Genomic DNA, 21,024 nt, shown 5'->3' on the forward strand with positions numbered 1-21,024 from the left:
GAGGTTCTGGGTTTGAGGGGATGAGGAAGTGGCTCTGGTTATTTGCTTCTGTACCTGGTCGGGAGGGTAGTTGCGGGATGTGAAAGCTGTTTTCAGGTTGTTGGTGTAATGGTTCAGGGATTCCGGACTGGAGCAGATTCGTTTGCCACAAAGATCTAGGCTGTAGGGAAGGGACCGTTTGATGTGGAATGGGCGGCAGCTGTCATAATGGAGGTACTGTTGCTCGTTGGTGGGTTTGATGTGGACGGACGTGTGAAGCTGGCCATTGGACAGATGGAGGTCAACGTAAAGGAAAGTGGCATGGGATTTGGAGTAGGACCAGGTGAATCTGATGGAACCAAAGGAGTTGAGGTTGGAGAGAAAATTCTGGAGTTGTTCTTCACTGTGAGTCCAGATCATGAAGATGTCATCCATAAATCTGTACTAAACTTTGGGTTGGCAGGCCTGGGTAACCAAGAAGGCTTCCTCTAAGCGATCCATGAACAGGTTGGCGTACGAGGGGGCCATCCTGGTACCCATGGCTGTTCCCTTTAATTGTTGGTATGTCTGGGCTTCAAAAGTAAAGAAGTTGTGGGTCAGGATGAAACTGGCTAAGGTAATGAGGAAAGAGGTTTTAGGTAGGGTGGCAGGTGATCGGCGTGAAAGGAAGTGCTCCATCGCAGCAAGGCCCTGGACGTGCGGAATATTTGCGTATAAGGAAGTGGCATCAATGGTTACGAGGATGGTTTCCGGGGGTAGTAGATTGGGTAAGGATTCGAGGCGTTCGAGAAAGTGGTTCGTGTCTTTGATGAAGTGGTTTGGAAGTGGGTTACGTATTATGCAGTCTCCCATCCTTCATCAAATACACCAAGGCCAGACATACCAACAATTAAAGGGAACAGCCATGGGTACCAGGATGGCCCCCTCGTACGCCAACCTATTTATGGGTCGTTTAGAGGAAGCCTTCTTGGTTATCCAGGCCTGCCAACCCAAAGTTTGGTACAGATTTATTGATGACATCTTCATGATCTGGACTCACAGTGAAGAACAACTCCAGAATTTCCTCTCCAACCTCAAATCCTTTGGTTCCATCAGATTCACCTGGTCCTACTCCAAATCCCATGCCACTTTCCTTTACGTTGACCTCCATCTGTCCAATGGCCAGCTTCACACGTCCGTCCACATCAAACCCACCAACGAGCAACAGTACCTCCATTAAGACAGCTGCCACCCATTCCACATCAAACAGTACCTTTCCTACAGCCTAGGTCTTCGTGGCAAACGAATCTGCTCCAGTCCGGAATCCCTGAACCATTACACCAACAACCTGAAAACAGCTTTCACATCCCGCAACTACCCTCCCGACCAGGTACAGAAGCAAATAACCAGAGCCACTTCCTCATCCCCTCAAACCCAGAACCTCCCACAGAAGAACCACAAAAGTGCCCCACTTGTGACAGGATACTTTCCGGGACTGGATCAGACTCTGAATGTGGCTCTCCAGCAGGGATATGACTTCCTCAAATCCTGCCCTGAAATGAGATCCATCCTTCATGAAATCCTCCCCACTCCACCAAGAGTGTCTTTCCGCCGTCCGCCTAACCATCGTAACCTCTTAGTTCATCCCTATGAAATCCCCAAACCACCTTCCTTACCTTCTGGCTCCTACCCTTGTAACCGCCCCCAGTGTAAAACCTGTCCAATGCACCCTCCCACCACCACCTACTCCAGTCCTGTAACCCGGAAGGTGTACACGATCAAAGGCAGAGCCACGTGTGAAAGCACCCACATGATTTACCAACTGACCTGCTTACACTGTGAAGCTTTCTATGTGGGAGTGACGAGCAACAAACTGTCCATTCGCATGAATGGACACAGGCAGACAGTGTTTGTTGGTAATGAGGATCACCCTGTGGCTAAACATGCCTTGGTGCATGGCCGGCACATCTCGGCACAGTGTTACACCGTCCGGGTTATCTGGATACTTCCCACTAACACCAACCTGTCAGAACTCCAGAGATGGGAACTTGGCCTTCAGTATATCCTCTCTTCTCGTTATCCGCCAGGCCTCAACCTCCGCTAATTTCAAGTTGCTGCCCCTCATACCTCACCTGTCTTTCAACAACATCTTTGCCTCTTTACTTCCGCCTTGACTGACATCTCTGCCCAAACTCTTTGTCTTTACAAATGTCTGCTTGTGTCAGTGTATGTGCGGATGGATATGTGTGTGTGTGTGCGAGTGTATACCTGTCCTTTTTTCCCCCTAAGGTAAGTCTTTCCGCTCCTGGGATTGGAATGACTCCTTACCCTCTCCCTTAAAACCCGCATCCTTTCGTCTTTCCCTCTCCTTCCCTCTTTCCTGACGAAGCAACCATTGGTTGCGAAAGCTAGAATTTTGTGCGTATGTATGTGTCTGTTTGTGTTTCTATCAACCTGCCAGCGCTTTCGTATGGCAAGTCACATCATCTTTGTTTTTTAAAAAATATATATATATCTGTATCTGGAATGTTTCCCTCTATATATATATATATATATATATATATATATATATATATATATATATATATATATATAGAGAGAGAGAGAGAGAGAGAGAGAGAGAGAGAGAGAGAGAGAGAGAGAGAGGGGGGGGGGGGGGAGACTGTGAGTAAAATTGTGTTAAGCACGTAGAAAAATATTCTTCACTCTATTGAAAACTTCCAAGTCCTTCCTTCTTGAATGAAAGAAAAAGAAAAGTATTGAAATATTTTGCAAATATGTGTTTAGGTTAGCTTTTTATTATTTTTATTGTACAACACATTTTTATATATTCCATATCTAACACAGTTTGGGTATCTTATCATTTGACTTTAAATTTGTCAAGATTCTGCTGCTTAAAAAATTCAATTTTTTCACTGAATTATGCTTAAAGAACTATTAGGGTCATGTCTAAAAGTGAATGACCTTTGCTTTTCCAAATATTTTTATTAATATAATGAAAGAACATATTTTGATAGCTTATTTATTTTTCTATGTAGACTCTGTTCCAATTATACACGTCGCAGCATCCCACAAGCTTTCCTATGTCTTCTTCACTCTCAGTAGTTGTCATGTTGTTGAAATATTCACTACCATCCTCTTTCAGTTCATTGTCATCTCCAGAGAGCTTTCCACTAAGAAAGTCCTTCAATTCAGGAAAAAAAAAAAAAAAAAAAAAAAAAAAAAAAAAAAAAAAAAAAAAAGTAGTAGACAGTCGGGGCCACGTCTGGGCTAAGGAGGAAGTTCAAAAACTTCCCACTTAAACTGCCAAGGCAAATCCTTTGTCAACACAGCAGAATGCAATCAAGTGTTATCATAAAGAAATGCAGTGTCGCTTGACAACAATCCACAAGGTTGGTCTGTAACAGCATGGTGTAGTTGAAGTGTCTGACAATGGGCCGTTGCAGTTCAGTCTCTTCCCTACGCATAAAGTCTATGAGTAGCCTCCCCTTTCAATCCCAAGAACCTGTGGCCATAACTTTTTTGGCGCTCAGAATTTATTTGGCTTTGTTTGGTTTCATTGAGGATCATGAATAATGCCATTCCATCGTCAGGTGTTTTGTTTCTGGACTTTTGATGTAAAATGCAAGTAACTGTGTATAAAGACTCCTCGCCATTCTTCTTGTACTGGGTGAGAAAAGTCAGAGGAGCTTCTATTCATTTTTTTATGTTAATCTGTCAAAAGTAGAGGAACCCATTTGACACACACTCTTCTATAGCACAAATCAGCACCAATATTTTGATAAAAAACAGATCATGAAATTTAAGGAAAGCTGAAGATCTGTCAGTCAAAAATGAAATGTTTATCCAATCAAACTTTTTCCACAATCCTTCATTTGTGCTCATCAGTTACGACTGAAGGTTGGCTTGACAGTTCATCATGAATATTCATCCACCCACCATTTTCAAACTGCAGCTTCATTCATCACATTTCCACAAACTTCAGTTATTTGTCTGTAAATTCTGATAAGGTGAGCTTTTTTGCATTTATAAATCTTATTACACTATGAACCTTACACTTAGTGGGATTGTTAATACTGTCACTTATTTTAAAACTGCACAAATGATCAGTAAAACATCATTCCTGCTCACTGCTAGCTTCATACTGGTGTCAATAATTAAGATAGGTCTACGACACAGAGAGGGTGACGAAAGAATCACATGGCTTGTAAAATCAAAATGTTCTCTGCTTTTAGAATGATCCCCATAACAGATTTATAGTTGTATTTTCATAACAGCAGAAATTTATTACATATTGTTTGATTCAATTACACAGACTTTTCTTCCACTGGATTATCCAGTTTGCTACACTCACAAGGGAACCTCCCCATCGCACCCCCCTCAGATTTAGTTAAAAGTTGGCACAGTGGATAGGCCTTGAAAAACTGAACACAGATCAATCGAGAAATCAGGAAGAAGTTGTGTGGAACTATGAAAAAAATAAGCGAAGTATACAAACTGAGTAGTCCATGTGCAAGATAGGCAACATCAAGGATAATGTGAGCTCAGGAGCGCTGTGGTCCCGTGGTTAGCGTGAGCAGCTGCGGAAGGAGAGGTCCTTGGTTCAAGTCTTCCTTCAAGTGAAATGTTTACTTTCTTTATTTTCGCAAAGTTATGACCTGTCCGTTCATTCATTGACGTCTCTGTTCACTGTAATAAGTTTAGTGTCTGTGTTTTGCGACTGCGCTGCAAAACCGTGCGATTAGTAGACAAAAGGACGTGCCTCTCCAATGGGAACCAAAAACATTTGACGGACGGATGGACAGCTAATAATTGTCTGAAAATAAAAAATTAAACTTTTCACTCGAGTAAAGACTTGAACCAAGGACCTCTCCTTCCGCATCTGCTCACGTTAACCACGGGACCATGGCGCTCCTGAGCTCAGATTCTCCTTGATGTTGCCTATGTTGCGCATGGGCTACTCAGTTTGTACATTTTTGCTTATTTTTCTCATAGTTCCCCACAACTTCTTCCTGTTTTCTCGATTGATCTGTGTTCAGTTTTTCAAGGCCTATCCACTGTACCAACTTTTAACTAAATCTGAGGGGGGTGCGATGGGGAGGTTCCCTTGTCAGTAACTATCTGTACAATCAAAATAGGTTAGTGGAGCACTTTCATTTGCTCCTGTGTCACTCCTAAAATAAGTAAATGCTATTTTTTTTCTTTTTACAAGTATATTTTTGGACTAAAATTTATCAAAATTATGCCTTAGGTTATTTTTCCAATTTCTTGTGAAATCAGACTGTAATTTATATTTTGCTACTTCCTAGCACTATGTGCTCTAAAAATTTCAACTTTGGTAATAATGTTTTGTTATAACACTGACCTATACTGATCTTAAAATACTTAGTTTCTTGATTCTTTTTAACTAATACACAATAATTTGGAAGTTATTTGAAGATGTCATTGTTTATGTAAACAAGTTATATGAATATTGCGTAAATTCTGCCCCAGAAATGTAGGATTTGATTAATTTATGTTTAAAGAGACTATGAATTACCGAGAACTACAAGTAGATAAGCGTTACTGCTGTTATGTTAGGTTTTAAAATTACACGGCCATAAACTGTATGAATTAAGCCTAGTTCAATAATTTTTGAATTCCTGCTAGAAATTCAATCCAACTTATATATATATGTATAGAGAACAACCAAACAAGGCAGAAGTGGAGTTGAAGAGTTTATAGGGATATAAGGTTAAAGAATGAGTTGAGAGCAATTGTTGAATGAAAAGTCATTATTAGAAACAGTATGTAATTGTTGCATGGCATTTTGAACTATTAATAGCACTTGCAACTCAAGTCAACAGTACTCTTATTGATGCCTGGTGGAAGTTCTGAGATCTTTCGGGACAGAATTCTGTAAAAATGCATGGCGTAATTATAACAACATACAGAAAGCTCTTGTTGAGAATTACGAATTATTTAGGAATAAAGGAGATGTCTCACTGAAAGGCAGAAGTGCCGCTTCATCGATAGGTACACAAATTAAAGGTATGGAGCTTTGATAGCTTTTGGAATGAACTTCCTTTTTCAAGCTTGTTGCAAAAACATGTGTGCATGTGCTCACACGCGCGCGTGCACACACACACACACACACACACACACACACACACACACACACACACACACACACAGAGAGAGAGTCTACTGGATAGGTGGTGGGAGTACAGTCATTGAAATCTTGCATGTTGAGCTCCGCTGCATGTTGTGTCACTGGGTGGTACCTTGTTTTTGGCAACAGTTTGGTGGTGGCCATTAATTCTAGTTGACAGTTGGTTGGTTGTCATACCAATGTAAAATGCTGTGCAGTGGTTACAGCAGAGCTGGTATATAACATGGCTGCTTTCACAGGAGGCCCAGCCACTGATGGGGTAGGGTAAGCCTGGAAGGGGACTGGAGTAGGTGGTGCTGGGTGGGTGGATTGTGCAAGTCTTGGATCTGGTTCTTCCACAAGGGTATGAACCCTGTGGCAGGGGACTGGGGGAGGGAGTGTTGCTTGTGTACCTATTGACGAAACAGTGCTTCTGCCTCTTGGTGAGTCATCTGCCTTATCTTTACATGGTAATAAATTAGTAATTTTGTATACAGTATAAAGTTTCAACATGTTCAGTTTCATACTATTGTACATGTTAAGTTTCAGGCTGTTCTGCACACTATGTGCATAATTATAAGTACATGTCAATAAAAGGCAAGGGTTACAAGACACAGAATTTATTGTTTATGAAAATCTATAGTGCTGAGAAAAATATATTAGACTGGAACCAGCCACACACATCGAATAATGCCTTAATCATGCAAGCAATCTCATTTCTTGTGTGTATAGCAAGTAAACATCACCAACTTGACCTCATATTTGAAGGGAGAAGAAAGCACAGCATCAGCCCTATCAATTGATCCTGCTTGGAAATTAGGGACATAATTCTGATAGCACACAGTTATGGCCTTCTGAAAGGACAGCTTTTAAACTTTCACTTGCACCGTCATTAAATAAGTAGCATAGCACTATTTAATTATTAACATTGCTGTTGTGTGTTACCTACTTTGGATTTTAAAATGATGATGTTTCGTTTGTGGGGCACTCAATGCGCAGTTATTGGCACCCGTACAAATTCCCAACCTTTGATCAGTCCAATCTTGCCACTTTCATGAATGATGATGAAATGACAAGGACAACACAAACTCCCAGTCATCTCAAGGCAGATGAAAATCCCTGACACCCCCCCCCCCCTTCTCCCTGGGAATTGTACCCGGGATCCCGTGCTCGGGAAGTGAGACACGACCGCGAGACCACAAGCTGCGGACTTGGATTTTTAAACTGGCACTGTTGAAGCAGCAGGAGATGCCCAATTCTTCAATGTGATTGGCAGGATAAAAAGTAAATAAAACATCATTAATATCATTTCATAAGATACTCGTTTTGATTTTCTCTCTCTCACACACACACACACACACACACACACACACACACACACACCAATAAGAGAAATATATACAGGCTGATTCAAAACTGTACACACTTTGTGGAGGTAATATATGCCTCAAAATAAGCATAAAATGTAAATAAATTTTTTGTCTGAAATTGCTTTATTTCAGATTTGTGCAGTAGAGTAGAGACCAATGTGCAAGACAAGCAACACAAACTTAATTCTTCTCAGAAAGCAATGACATGAAGGGACTCGAAATTCAACACAACTACGAAAATTACATTTACCACAGAACATGTTCAAAATGATGTCTTTGTAGACGAAGACAGTGGCTTGCTCTACATCTTGCCACTCTCTGAAGGTTGCAGGCTCTGTTTATCTCAGTCTTCAAAGCTGCAAAGCCATTTCAAATTCACTGCTGTAGTTGTGCTATTTTTTAAATTCCAACACCATACACAAGCTCCTCGAGACGGCCCCAAAGCTAGAAATCCACAGGATTAAGAACTGGAGATCTGGTGGGCCAGGCAACTGGGCCTGCATAACCTATCCACTTATTGGGTAAGTAGCATGGAGATACTCTCTTGCCTCCCAACTGAAATGTGCAGAGCCAACATTGTACATATACTTTAAGTTGGTTCATGTAGCGAGTGTGATATGATGAAGCAGACCACCCAATTCATTATCTAAAAGCTCTCGACACACTCTGCCAGTCAAATGCTACGGATAACATGCAGTCCGAGTAACTGATTGTCCATCATACCACCCCAAATGTTCACTGCAAAACAATGTTGATATCGGCATACTGTAGTTACATGAGGATTCTCATGTGCCCACAAATGACTCACGGTGCCATAGAGTACAATGGACCACACTGAAGTCAGGTAAACAAAGATATTTCACGCCAGAATCATCAGAGCATGTAGAGAGATGTAAAAAGCAACATCGATATGCAGACTGGGCTCTATACATAGACAATGAAAAAAATTTTCCAGGTTTTTGTTGAAACTCCCAGTTAAGAATACACTAACACACATTTGTCCAAGTGAAAACACACTTTCTCCATGTTAAGTGACAGTATACTTTCAATCGGAAGAAGTTTATTAATCCTTTGACTAGTAAAGATATTATACAATGGCTTAGAACTACCTGTCACTTTATGACATGTTTTCGAAAGATATTTGATGTGCAACAACATGTACACTGCATATTTTCATACTATGAAAGTATAAATAAGAATTCAACCAAATGCATTATGTTAGTTTCTGAAGCTCTGAAATTGAGACTGTGATGCAATTTCATCAGCCAAGCATAGCTCACATCACGTTATCTCACCAGAAAATGACCGCAGATGATAGCATATATTGTGCATAGGACACTTGATGTAGTCAGCCAACAGCAACATCATTGTTAAATAGCACGAACACACAAACAGGAAAAGTTCATGGTTTACATTAATATACATGTAATATAGCAAGAAGAAAAGCTAACATTTCACATATAATAATGGTCTTTTTTGCATGTTTTACCCTTTCAGTGATAACAAACACAAATGTGCCAGTAAAATTTTAAATGATGACAAATGTCTGGTTTTCGGGGCCCAAAATTTTTTGAATGGCTGGTCATCAAAGTATTTTGAATGAGAGTCAAATGCTCTGTAATTTACGAAATTCACTGCACATTCCCATGGTTAACATAATTCATCTTGCATAAAAGGAAATATACTTTGAAAGTAACACCTCTCCAACCACTATCCGCAATATTTTCCCACAACCTGCTAGAAACAGTTGCAGCTGCTACAGAGCACCTGAGGACAGGTGTTACTGAGCATGCACAGCTATGACGACAGAGCAAGACCGTGCTTGATGTTTGCTCTGCTCGTACACTTTTCGTCACATCTCTGTTAGGAATTTAATGTTTAGGGGGGCATCAGACGAGCATGTGCAGCAATGTGGCATATTGTTTGAAGTGGGCATATGAAGTTATTGCACTTAGGACAATTAAGGAATGCAAAATTAGAAAGCAGTCCTTAGCACAATATTCGTTTCAAAACTAGACTCTACAACTAATAGTAGCCTTATATTTTGCTATGTGCTGAATTGAACAAGGTGTTCCACCCTCCCTCCCCCCACCCCTACCCCTACCCCCACCCCTCGTACTCGGCAATAGTGTTACTTAACATTTCCACTCAAGTTTACATCGACACAGCATTGCAGAAAGCTAGTAAGAAGGAATACAAATTTCTCGAAAAAATAAAAAGAACAGTTGTTTGTACACACCAGGACTTAGAACAATAACCGATTTATGACTTTTTCAAACTGTATAAAAATTAATAATGTTGCTTGTGAAATAAGGAAATGGTGTAACTGTCGGTTTATATCCTACTCCAGTAGCAAATATGAAGTATCGCAGGGAGTTACAGTGATAAAACACAGTGTGCTACCAGTGTATAATTTACCGAAGAATGGCATTCTGTAAATTTAAGACATAAACAACACAAATTAAGAAATAATGTCAGGCCTAGAGGAGGAACCAGACAAATGTTGAAAGATGTCTTGCAATCAGAAAAGATAGTATTTCATGAAAGGCAGATATTTAAAATTCCGCTAAAGCTTTTCAGTGAGATTTTTGGGATGCCAATTTATTTGGGTCACCATTACTGTATTATCTCATGTTTCATTCTTTATTATGGCATAATGTCATACATGCCAGAAGATGAAAATGTGCACTTCAAATTCAGTGAACAGTTGAAACTAACTAATAGCTTGGAACAAAACACTTCCTTTCAAATAAATTGTCTGCCTGTGTGGAAAAGATTAATAAAAGCCACATTTCCTTAGCAAACAAACAAAAATAAATTCATTGTTCTGCAAAGTGATTAATGCTTGACAGTCAATAACGTGGAAATAAAATGAAGTCAGAAAACCGAAACTAATAGCATATTTTAGTCTTCCATAATTGCGTGAATATATTTTAATTCATTTGATAGTTCCCAGCCAGAGAAATCTGTCTTGTTTTCATCTGTCTTGACTGTAAATGAAGAGAGCAGCAAAATCATGAAACGTACATACGGCTCATGTGGAGACTGCTCCTCCCTACAACTATGACCGCTCTGCACACGTGCAAATCTGGCACCTTGGACGTGCCAGAAAATTTTTTACAGGTAGCTCTGCACATCTCACGAGCCCACTCACATCTGCTCAAACGAACGTAATTCAAACAGTAATGATGTCTTGCTCTCTTAAAGCAGGTTGTTGTTACAAAGTACTGAACAATCTTTGTCCTAAAGCCTTCATAGCACCTAGCTTTCGGCACACACTCTTGTGCACACTGTGTTTTGTTGTTGCAAATGGCACATTTTCTTTGTAATTTAAGTTTTATACTGGTGTTTTTCTCTCTTATGCTTTACTGCTGCAGTATTATTCTGCAGCAGCGAGCTACAGTAAAATTCTTTGTTCGAATATCAGTTCTTACTAGTTAAAATTACAAGAATTTAACTCTAAACTAAAACAATGAGAAATTCCCAGAATCCAAAAAGGTTCCCAGGTTTTTCCAGGATTCCCAGTTGTCCCGGGGCGTATACATCCCTTAGATGAACATGAAATGCCAAAAGCAAGATGTAATGACTACCACAAATGACATTATGCATCATAGCTCAGAAATAAAATTATTTCAGTCAAAATTTTATTTAACATTCTACTCTTAATTTGATGCACATATTACACCCATGAAGCACGTACAGTTACTTTTGAATTACCCTGTATAACTGTAGAATGTCAATATGAGAATATTGTTAAAATAATATGGAACATATATGTGTGTGACATTGGCACATTACACACTCATATTACTTACTACTTTTCTCGTACAATAATGTGTTCTCAAACAAGATTTCCAAACACGTTGGGAAAATGTATCCACCTTCTCCATACTCTTCCTTAGCCTTCAATATTCCACAAACAGAATAGCTCTGGTTGCCACTCCTACATACTGTGCTTCGTACTTGGGCATAGGGCAGTTGAAGTGGGGCAGAGCAAGCACCAAACAAACAGTGCATGCTAGACTTTAAAAACTGTACTTTTATGTTAACAGAATCTTGCATTGCCTTGGTAGAACAACATTATAATAAATGAAAAGCACCAGTTCGCTTTTGTTCTACAGTATTAATTTTTATTGTGTTAGCCGGTTTTTGACTTACAAGGCCATCTTCAGACATTTACTGAGTATTGTCACAAAAGAAGTTACAATGTTTGCAAACAACATTGGAAGAGAAGTAACACGTATAGACTGAAGCAGAAACATACAGTAAGTAACATATTTGACAGTGTGGTGGTAATGCAATGAAAAAGTAAAAAAAGTGAACTGTAAATAAATAAAGTAAGTGGAGTAGACAGGAAAACTCAAACACTTTTAGGTCATAATTGTGCACTATCAGAATTACGGCACAAATTTTCAAGTGGTGTTGATTGCTAGGTCTGATATCTTGCAATTGTGCTTTTTTCTCCAAAAAATACAAAGTCAAGTTGGTGATGTTTCTTTGTAAGTATTGTACTTCTCTGTATTATGCAATGTTTTACCTCAAAACATACACTTGTAAAATTCTCATTATAACTGAAAATAAATTTATTTTAAGTGAAATCATACTATCTTCATTACAGTTAAAACAATTACCAATTAGAGAACTAAAATTAAGGTATAAAATAAGCTCTGGAGATTTACATGTAATAACGAGTATGGCCCTTTAAGACAAATTAAATGGAAATTTCTCAGCAAACTTTTCAAATACTACCAAAATTACCAGATTTCTGTATTTCTAAGGTCTCTATGATGCAAGGCATCTAGGTACTAAAAGAGCGAAATTAAAAATTATATTTCTTCAAAATTGATTTGAAGACATTTCATATACTGTAGAGTACAGACTTAAGATACTACATCATATTAAGAAACTGCACAATACAATCAAAAACAAACTGCTGAAGACATTTCATTCTACTTACAGTATCAACAATATCCACACAGACTCCCATTTCCTGTTCTTTCTTGAGACGATCATAGTAATCATTCATCTCACAATACGACTTTTCACAGTCTGAACATACATTTTTGTCAAATGTTTTATTTGTCACATAATAATGATCTAGAAAACATTTGTGTGTTTTATCGTGGAGATGCTGAAATTCAACTGTGGTGTTTGACAGTTCTTGGGTAAGGCTGCCATTGCTCATTTTCACAAAACAACCTGTAACATAAATTAAGTTTCCTTTACTTATGAGTGTTTACAATAGCAATCAGTTGGTAGCCCATACTGAGCCAATGATTCATTTTTCCTCAAGCAGCATAAAATGCTAGAAAATGGGTTAGAATTCAACTTCTAGAGAATATCAAGGCCATAAAAGATTAATTCAGTAACTCAACTGAACAAAAGTAAAGAGCAGAACCAACTGAAGACTTGTAGATAGTAAGCCACAGAAAACACAGACATGGGAAAATTTGGACAGCATCCAAACCTTATTCTCCTGTGGTATGTGTCCAGTGAGAAATAGGGTCCAGAATGAGATTTTCACTCTGCAGCGGAGTGTGCGCTGATATGAGACTTCCTGTCAGATTAAAACTGTGTGCCGGACCGAGATTCGAACTCGGGACCTTTGCCTTTCAAGGGCAAGTGCTCTACCAACTAAGCTACCCAAGCACGACACACACCCTGTCCTCACAGCTTTACTTCTGCCAGTACTTCGTCTCCTACCTTCCAGACTTTACAGAAGCTCTCCTGGTAGGTGTCATCTTCCTCAGTGGAAGAAATCTGTAAACCAACTACAGATTCAGTCATTTCGTATGCTCAGAAACAGCTGCATCGCCTTCGTCAAGCTCTGATCTCAATCCAGACAATACAGCGGAAAACTTCAGCAACTGTCATTACCAAAGTTAGAGAAGTGGAACTCACAAATCCTTGGGAAATCAAAGTAATGGATAAACAATTCCTTGGGAAACCAAATCTACTGACTGAAACCTGTGAGACATACCACGGAATGGTTGAGATACAAGCAAATAGCACATCAAAATTTATTTATTTATTTATTTATTTTTTGTTGATGTCTCTCACTTTGTTACAATGATTCAAACGTTTAAAACATTACATACACTGAGAAGCAGAAACGAATTGTGGCTATGAATAACGAAGTGGAGAAACATTTACTATGGGCATTGCTTTCATGTCAACCAGCAACCCAATGAAATCTCTTCTATAACAAAAAGTCGCACACACACTCTGTTGCAATTTCAGAGCATTTTTTATCAGACGAATTTCACTTTTATTTACAAAACATCTTCAGGAGTCATTGGTATTTTTGCTTCTTTTTTACATGTTCTGAAGACCACTGCTTTTTCCTTCATTGTTAGTGGAGGCTGAAATTGGGAATAGGTGGGAGTCGGGGCGATGAAAAAAAAATTATATATATTTAAAAAAATCTATGTAATCAGGAAAGGCTATAGAATTTAATAAAGTCATTAAATTTTTTTTTTGATTTTTCCACCATTTATAAGTACCCTGTATCCTTGAGCATTCGAATGGAAATAATATATTGTCGAAATCGTAGTTTGAGTTTCTTAAGGGTTCTGATATAGAGAAAGCTATTTACACTTACAGGGAGAATGTACTTAATTCATTAAACAACAAATTACAGGCTACTGGCATTTGTTGTGACATGTCAGAAACCTTTGACTGTGTGAATCACAGCAGTCTCTTAAGTAAATTAGAATATTATGGTGTCACCAACAGTGCAGCGATACGGCTAGAGTCTTACCCAACTGAGGGGAAACAAGGGTGACATTGTGAAATACCTGTGGAGTGAGCAATCAGCCTGCACCTATTTGGGAATTAATCACATTCCTCAAGATTCTATCTCGAGTGCGTTGCTTTTTATTGTGTACATTAATGACCTCTCGTATGTTACATTACCAGATGCTAATTTTCAATTGTTTGCAGATGAAACAAACACTGCAATAACTAGCAAGTCATGTACAGATTTAGAAATGACTGCTAAACAAATCTTCACTGACATAAGCTAATTCACTGTCATCAATCTTTGAATAGACCCACTATATGCAGTGCAGAACCTGTTAGAGATTTCCTTCCAGCATGTGTGTAATGTATGAGGACATGTAGATCAAAGAGGCTGACAGTGTTAAATTTCTGGGATTACAACTAGATAATAAATTCATTTGGGAAGGGCATACTACAGACATGCTTAAGTGCCAGAACAAGTCGTATTTGCAGTGAGAATTGGGTAAGACGTAGATATAAAAAAAACTTGCATATTCTGCTTACTTTCATTGCATTAAATCATACCGGATCATATTCTGGGGTAACTGGTCAAACTGAACAAAAGTTTTTAGTGTGCAAAAGACTCATATGTGGTGTAAATTCAAGATCGTCATGTAGAAACGTGTTCAAGGAACTTGGCATTCTAACCACTCCTTGTCATATTTATTCCTTAATGAAACTGGTTGCAAGTAATATATCTCTATTTCCAATCAACAGCTCAATACATAGTATCAATACTAGGAATAAGAACAATCTACATAGAGACCTAAAATCACTTACCTTGGTCCAAAAAGGGCTCCAATATTCAGGAACACACATTTTCAATAAATTGCCAGCAACCATTAAAACATAATTTCAGATAAAGCAAAGTTTCAACAGAGTTTGAGAGACCTTTTTGATAGGCAACTCCTCCTACTCTACAGATCAATACCTTAACAGGGCTGATGTGCCAGCTTGTCTGTTAGATTTCAGTTTTGACAGCAATTTGTCACAATAGTCAAGATCAGATTTTTGTGCATGATAAATTTATTAAAAGGCATAACAATCTTTCATTGTGACAGTATATTAATTTACTGTAATGTATTCACATATTTTGACACACTCTTTACATGTGATGAGGGTAGTGTTATTCAAATGTTTCGTGTTTTTTATGTTATACTTTCTGATTTGTTCCATGTCCACGAGAATCATGTCATTTTTGGGTATCTATGAAAAAATTGTATCACATTAATGCCTGGATGATTCTGTTAACTATATTGTGGCCAATTACTACCTCTGATCTTCCTCAATCAGTGCAAGTGATTCATCTCTATTGACCTAGTTGTAGATTAGATTAGATTTACTTTCATTCCAATTGATCCATAGTGAGGAGGTCCTCCAGGATGTGGAACATGTCAGAAAAACAACAATACATGACAAGTATTTACAACTCAAATAAATAAGCTAATGTACTATTCCACAGGTCCCAAGTGGAATGATCATCATTTTTTAATGAACACTATATGAAAGAATCATTTTACAAATACTAATGCACTGAATTTAAAATAAAAAAGTTTTTTATTTATTTATAAGGTAACAAACGTGTAATACAACTACTGTAATACTTATTTACAATGAACACATTACTGCACTGAAATGGTGCAGAAGTTAGATTTTACTTGCACACACACACACACACACACACACACACAAATCAGTTGGTTCTACTGAGAAATTCATCAATGGAGTAGAAGGAGTTGCCCACCAATAAATCCTTTAGGCTTCTCTTAAACTGAATTTCATTGGTTGTTAAGCTTTTTATGGCTGCTGGCAAGTTATTGAAAATGTGTGTTCCTGAATAATGCACACCTTTTTGTACAAGGCTAAGTGACTTTAAATCCTTGTGAAGATTATTCTTATTTCTAGTATTGATTCCATGAATTGAGCTGTTGGTTTGAAAAAGTGATATATTTTTAATGACAAATTTCATTAAAGAATAAATATATTGGGAAGAAGTAGTTAGTATCCCTAGTTCCCTAAACAGGCTTCTGCACGATGTTCTTGAGTTCACACCACATATAACTCTTACTGCACGTTCTTGTGCCCGGAAAACTTTAGCTTGGCTTGATGTATTACCCCAAAAAATAATCCCATACGACATTATGGAATGAAAGTAGGCATAGTTGCATAGTATGCCAGCTTTTGCATTTGTATATCCCCTAAGTCCGACAATTCGCATTGCAAATAGAGATTTGTTAAGATGATTCAGCAGTTCTGTGGCGTGCTTTTCCCAGTCGAATTTATTATCAAGCTGTAATCCCAAGAATTTAACACTGTCCACTGCTTCTATCTGCCTGTCATAATATGTTAGGCACATACTCGTGGGACACCCCTTACAGGTTCTGAACTGCATGTAGGGTGTTTTTTCAAAGTTTAGTGACAAGGAATTGGCTAGGAACCGGTGATTAATGTCCACAAATATTTTATTAGCTGATCTTTCTAAGACTACACTTGATTTGCTATTTATTGCAATGTTTGTATCATCGGTAAACAAAACGAACTTGGCATCTGGCAATGTTGCTGATGAAAGTCATTGATATACACAAGAAAAAGTAAGGGCCCTAAAATGGAACCTTGTGGGATCCCACATGTAATTCGTTCCCAGTTGGATGATGCCTGATAGCTTGATAGCTTGACACATGTCTCTTTCCTAATAACACCCTTTGTTTCCTGCCAGAGATATAAGATTTGAACCATTTTGCAGCATTTCCTGTTACACTATAATATTCTAATTTACTTAAAAGGATATTGTGATTTACACAGTCAAATGCCTTTGACAGATCACAAAATATACCAGTTGCTTGCAATTTTTTAGCTAATGAATTAAGCACATTTTCACTGTAAGTGTAGATAGCCTTTGACAGATCACAAAATATACCAGTTGCCTGCAATTTTTTAGCTAATGAATTGAGCACATTTTCACTGTAAGTGTAGATAGCCTTCTCAATATCAGAACCCTTTAGAAACCTGAACTGTGACTTTGACAGTATGTTATTTGAGATAAGATGGTTATAAAACCGATTGTACATTACTTTTTCTAAAATTTTTGAGAATGCTGGGAAAAGTGAAATTGGACGGAAATTTGATGCTATTTCTTTATCTCCCTTCTTAAACAGTGGCTTAACTTCAGCATATTTTAACCATTCAGGAAATATTCCACTGATAAACGACTGGTTACACAGATAGCTTAATATGTTACTTAAATCAGAATCACATTCTTTAATTAGCTTTGGTGATATTTCACCATACCCACTAGATGTTTTTGATTTTAAAGATTTTATGATGGACATTATTTCTGCTGGGGTAGTGAGGGTCAAATTCATATTATGGAAGTTACTTGAAATGTCTGGTCTGAGGTATTCCATAGCAGCATCTACTGAACCTGACAACTCCATCTTTTCAGTAACAGTTATGAAATGTTTGTTAAAAAGCTCTGCAACACTATGCACATTTGTCACCAATGTATCATTTACTCTTAATGCTATTTGTCCCTCTTCATGCCTGGTTCTACCGGTCTCCTCCTTCACTATATCCCATATTGTCTTTATTTTGTTATCTGATATGACTATCTTTTCCTTGTAATATATTTGCTTTGATGTCCGTATTAGTCTTTAATACTTTGCAGTATTTCTTGTAATGTGCTATAGCATCAACATCAGAACTGTTTTGGATTGACAGATACAGTTTTCTTTTTGTTTTACAAGATACCCCTATTCCTTGAGTAATCCATGGCTTCTTTGTAGACTTTGCTCTAACCTTGGTAAGTTTTGGGGGAAAACAGTGTTCGAATAAGGTAAGCACTTTATTAGCAAAAGTGTTATATTTTTCATTCATGCCATGAGCACTGTAAACATCAGTCCAGTGAATGTCTCTGAGGAGTGTCCTAAAATAATCAATTTTTGGCTTATTGATTACCCTCTTGAGCTCAGATTTAACAGATTTTATATCCTGTTCAATGTTAACTTTTAACAGAAGGAACTGCATGTAATGATCTGAGAGACCATTGACTACTGGTTTTGTAATATAATTTTGTTCATTGGACTTTTCTATAAAGATATTATCAATGGCAGTTTGTGAGCAATTGGCTACCCTAGTGGGGAACTTTACAGTGGGAATTAAGTTGAATGATAGTGTTACTAACTCAAATAAGTTATTATTGGGAGAGTCTTTAAGGAAATCTACACTGAAATCACCAGCAACCACTATTTCTTTGTTTTTGGTTGTTAAATGGGCCAGTACAGCTTCAAGGTGGTTTATGAATAGATTAAAGTTACCTGCAAGTGCCTGATATACACTTAACATTATGAAAGATTTTTTGTGAAATTCTACTTCTGTTGCACATGCTTCCATATGCTGTTCTAGGCAAAATTTATGAATGTCTATGTTCTTAAATTTATGACAGTTCCTGATGAATGTGGTAACTCCTCCTTTCTCCATTTCTGATCTACAAAAGTGAGATGCTAACCTAAACCCTGTAACACTTAAAGGTTCTATATCAGTGGTCACATGATGTTCAGAGAGGCAGATTATGTCAGCTGGATTTGAAGACTCTAATTCATCTATGCAGATAATTAATTCATTAATTTTATTTATCGGTCCTCTAATATTTTGATGCAATAAAGATAGCTGACATTTCACATTGACTGAGTTAAAATTGGGCAGAGTTAAAATATCTGCTGACTGTTGAAAATTCTTAACCAATGGCTGTTTATGCTGATGTAATAAGCTAGAATTATGTTTTTTGGTTTCTTTCTCAAACTGAAGGATTGTCTCAGTCGTAACCTCTCTTAAAATTTGATTTCTTTCTGTCCTCACTATCCTAAAAAAGAGTCTTTTCTGAACCCTATAACCACTGGTATTCTATCACTCATGACAGTGCCTCCCCCTTTAACTTTCCTGCTATTTTCCCAGCCACTTTACCCTTCCCCTTCCTGTTGAGGTGAAGGCCGTGCCTAGTATAATCCCACCTATTGAGAGAATCAACAGGAACCATACCAATGTGTGACCCTGCACCCGACATAAGCAACTGTTCCAACTCCAAATTAACTCTCTTGACAGAAAAGTTCAAATGAGGTCAGTCATGGCGCCCAAGAACAGATACAAACTCAACACTAGTATGCTTCGATGCTGATGCAATCTTTGCCCGGATACTGTACCCAGGATCTCTGTCAATACTATTACCTGCCCCACCCACTATAACCACGGTGTCTTCCTTAGTGAAATCTATGCAAAGTGATCCTGAATCCTCTGTCACCTGCTCCAGACCAGCACTAGGTTTAAAAAAATTGGTGACCTGGTATTCTGACCTTAGTTCATCCTGCAAAAGTTGGCCAACACCTCTTCCATGGGAACTACCTAACAACAACACTTCCTTTCTCTTTACTGATTTCCCTACTTTCTTACTTTTCAATTTGCTGCTGAAAGTTTGCTGTGCCCTGTCTACACCTGCAACTGCTTGATGCTCACCAGTTTCTAACTGAAGCAACAGGTCAAATCTATTTTCCACATTCACCATGAAGCTGTCAGATAAAGTTCTAGGCCTGTTCCTCCTGTTGCCACTTCCCACTTCTCTTTACCCTTCTCCCTCCTTAACCTGTCAAGATCTCCCCTGGCCTTGTCTAACTCAGCCTGAAGGGCGGCGATTTTCCCCTCCTGTTCTAGTATCTTCCTATCTGTACTACAAATCCTACAAAACCACTGATGAGCCTCATTTACTTCCCCCATTCCCACACCACTACAGTCACCCACATGGAAAAAACTACAGCACTCATCACACCAAAGCCCCGACCTAACAATTCTATGGCAAGTCAAGCACATTTCACTCATGATTAACGTAATACTTTATTAAGAATAAGTCAGTTAAATTACAGATAAACACGGAAATATGGTTCCATAAATTTGGCCTATTCGCAACTGTATGTAAATGTAATGTTAAACACTAACTGTCCTTTGTGAATGAGAAAATAAGAATCAGTAAGAGTGAAACTTCCTGCCGGATTAAAACTGTGTGCTGGACTGAGACTCGAATTCAGGACCTTTGCCTTTCGTGGGCAAGTGCGGTCGGTAGAGCACTTGCCCGCAAAAGGCAAAGGTCCTGAATTCGAGTCTCAGTCCAGCACACAGTTTTAATCTGCCAGGAAGTTTCATATCAGCACACACTCCACTGCAGAGTGAAAATCTCATTCTGGAATCAGTAATAGTGATTAGAGATTTCATACCCATGTAATCTTCCATTTGAGTCATGCCCAGTTATTATAAAATGATGTGTCTTTTTTCTATTACTGTCCATTGTTTCTGTGCCACATTTGACTGCAGACAGAGTGTCCTCAACAGTTTTCACATTTAGCTCGTTTTTGACTTCTAGTGGCAAAGATAAGAAAAATGGTGTGTGTCTCAAAAATGACCTAACATTTGACAACATTGCAGTGGAAGGTGGGAATGATTTGTGTTCTTTTTATGCAGAACACTTATCGGGATGTAACAGAGATTTGTGAGAAGAATGGTTCTGTGACACAGTCACTATAAAAATGAAATGCTCAAACACTTGTGACAGAGAACAGTGCCAGAACGAAGTATTAGAGCAACATGAAGAAAGAGAAATTCTCAACCAAACTCACAGTGGTAAAACCTTTATGATGGCTGGTTACGGTAAGCCATAGTTATCAGAGCATGTGATCTGTGAATAGCGTCCATAGAGTGTAATGATACTAAATTATGTACAACAGCATACAGTGTCATAAATGTAAT

General features: G+C 38.3%; 1 protein-coding gene and 1 non-coding gene across 2 annotated transcripts in view; both read right to left on the reverse strand.

The window, feature by feature from the left end:
• Positions 1–21,024, reverse strand: part of LOC126418749 (osteopetrosis-associated transmembrane protein 1) — a 101,591-nt gene that overhangs the window by 34,508 nt on the left and 46,059 nt on the right. Inside the window, exon 4 of the mRNA XM_050085674.1 lies at positions 12,416–12,657. Coding sequence (XP_049941631.1) covers positions 12,416–12,657 — 242 coding nt within the window. The remainder of the gene's footprint in view (positions 1–12,415; positions 12,658–21,024) is intronic.
• Positions 13,034–13,108, reverse strand: Trnas-uga (transfer RNA serine (anticodon UGA)). The gene has a single exon. It is a non-coding gene; the product is annotated as a tRNA-Ser (tRNA).

Source organism: Schistocerca serialis, chromosome 9 (assembly GCF_023864345.2).
Source record: "Schistocerca serialis cubense isolate TAMUIC-IGC-003099 chromosome 9, iqSchSeri2.2, whole genome shotgun sequence".
Taxonomy (NCBI): domain Eukaryota; kingdom Metazoa; phylum Arthropoda; class Insecta; order Orthoptera; family Acrididae; genus Schistocerca; species Schistocerca serialis.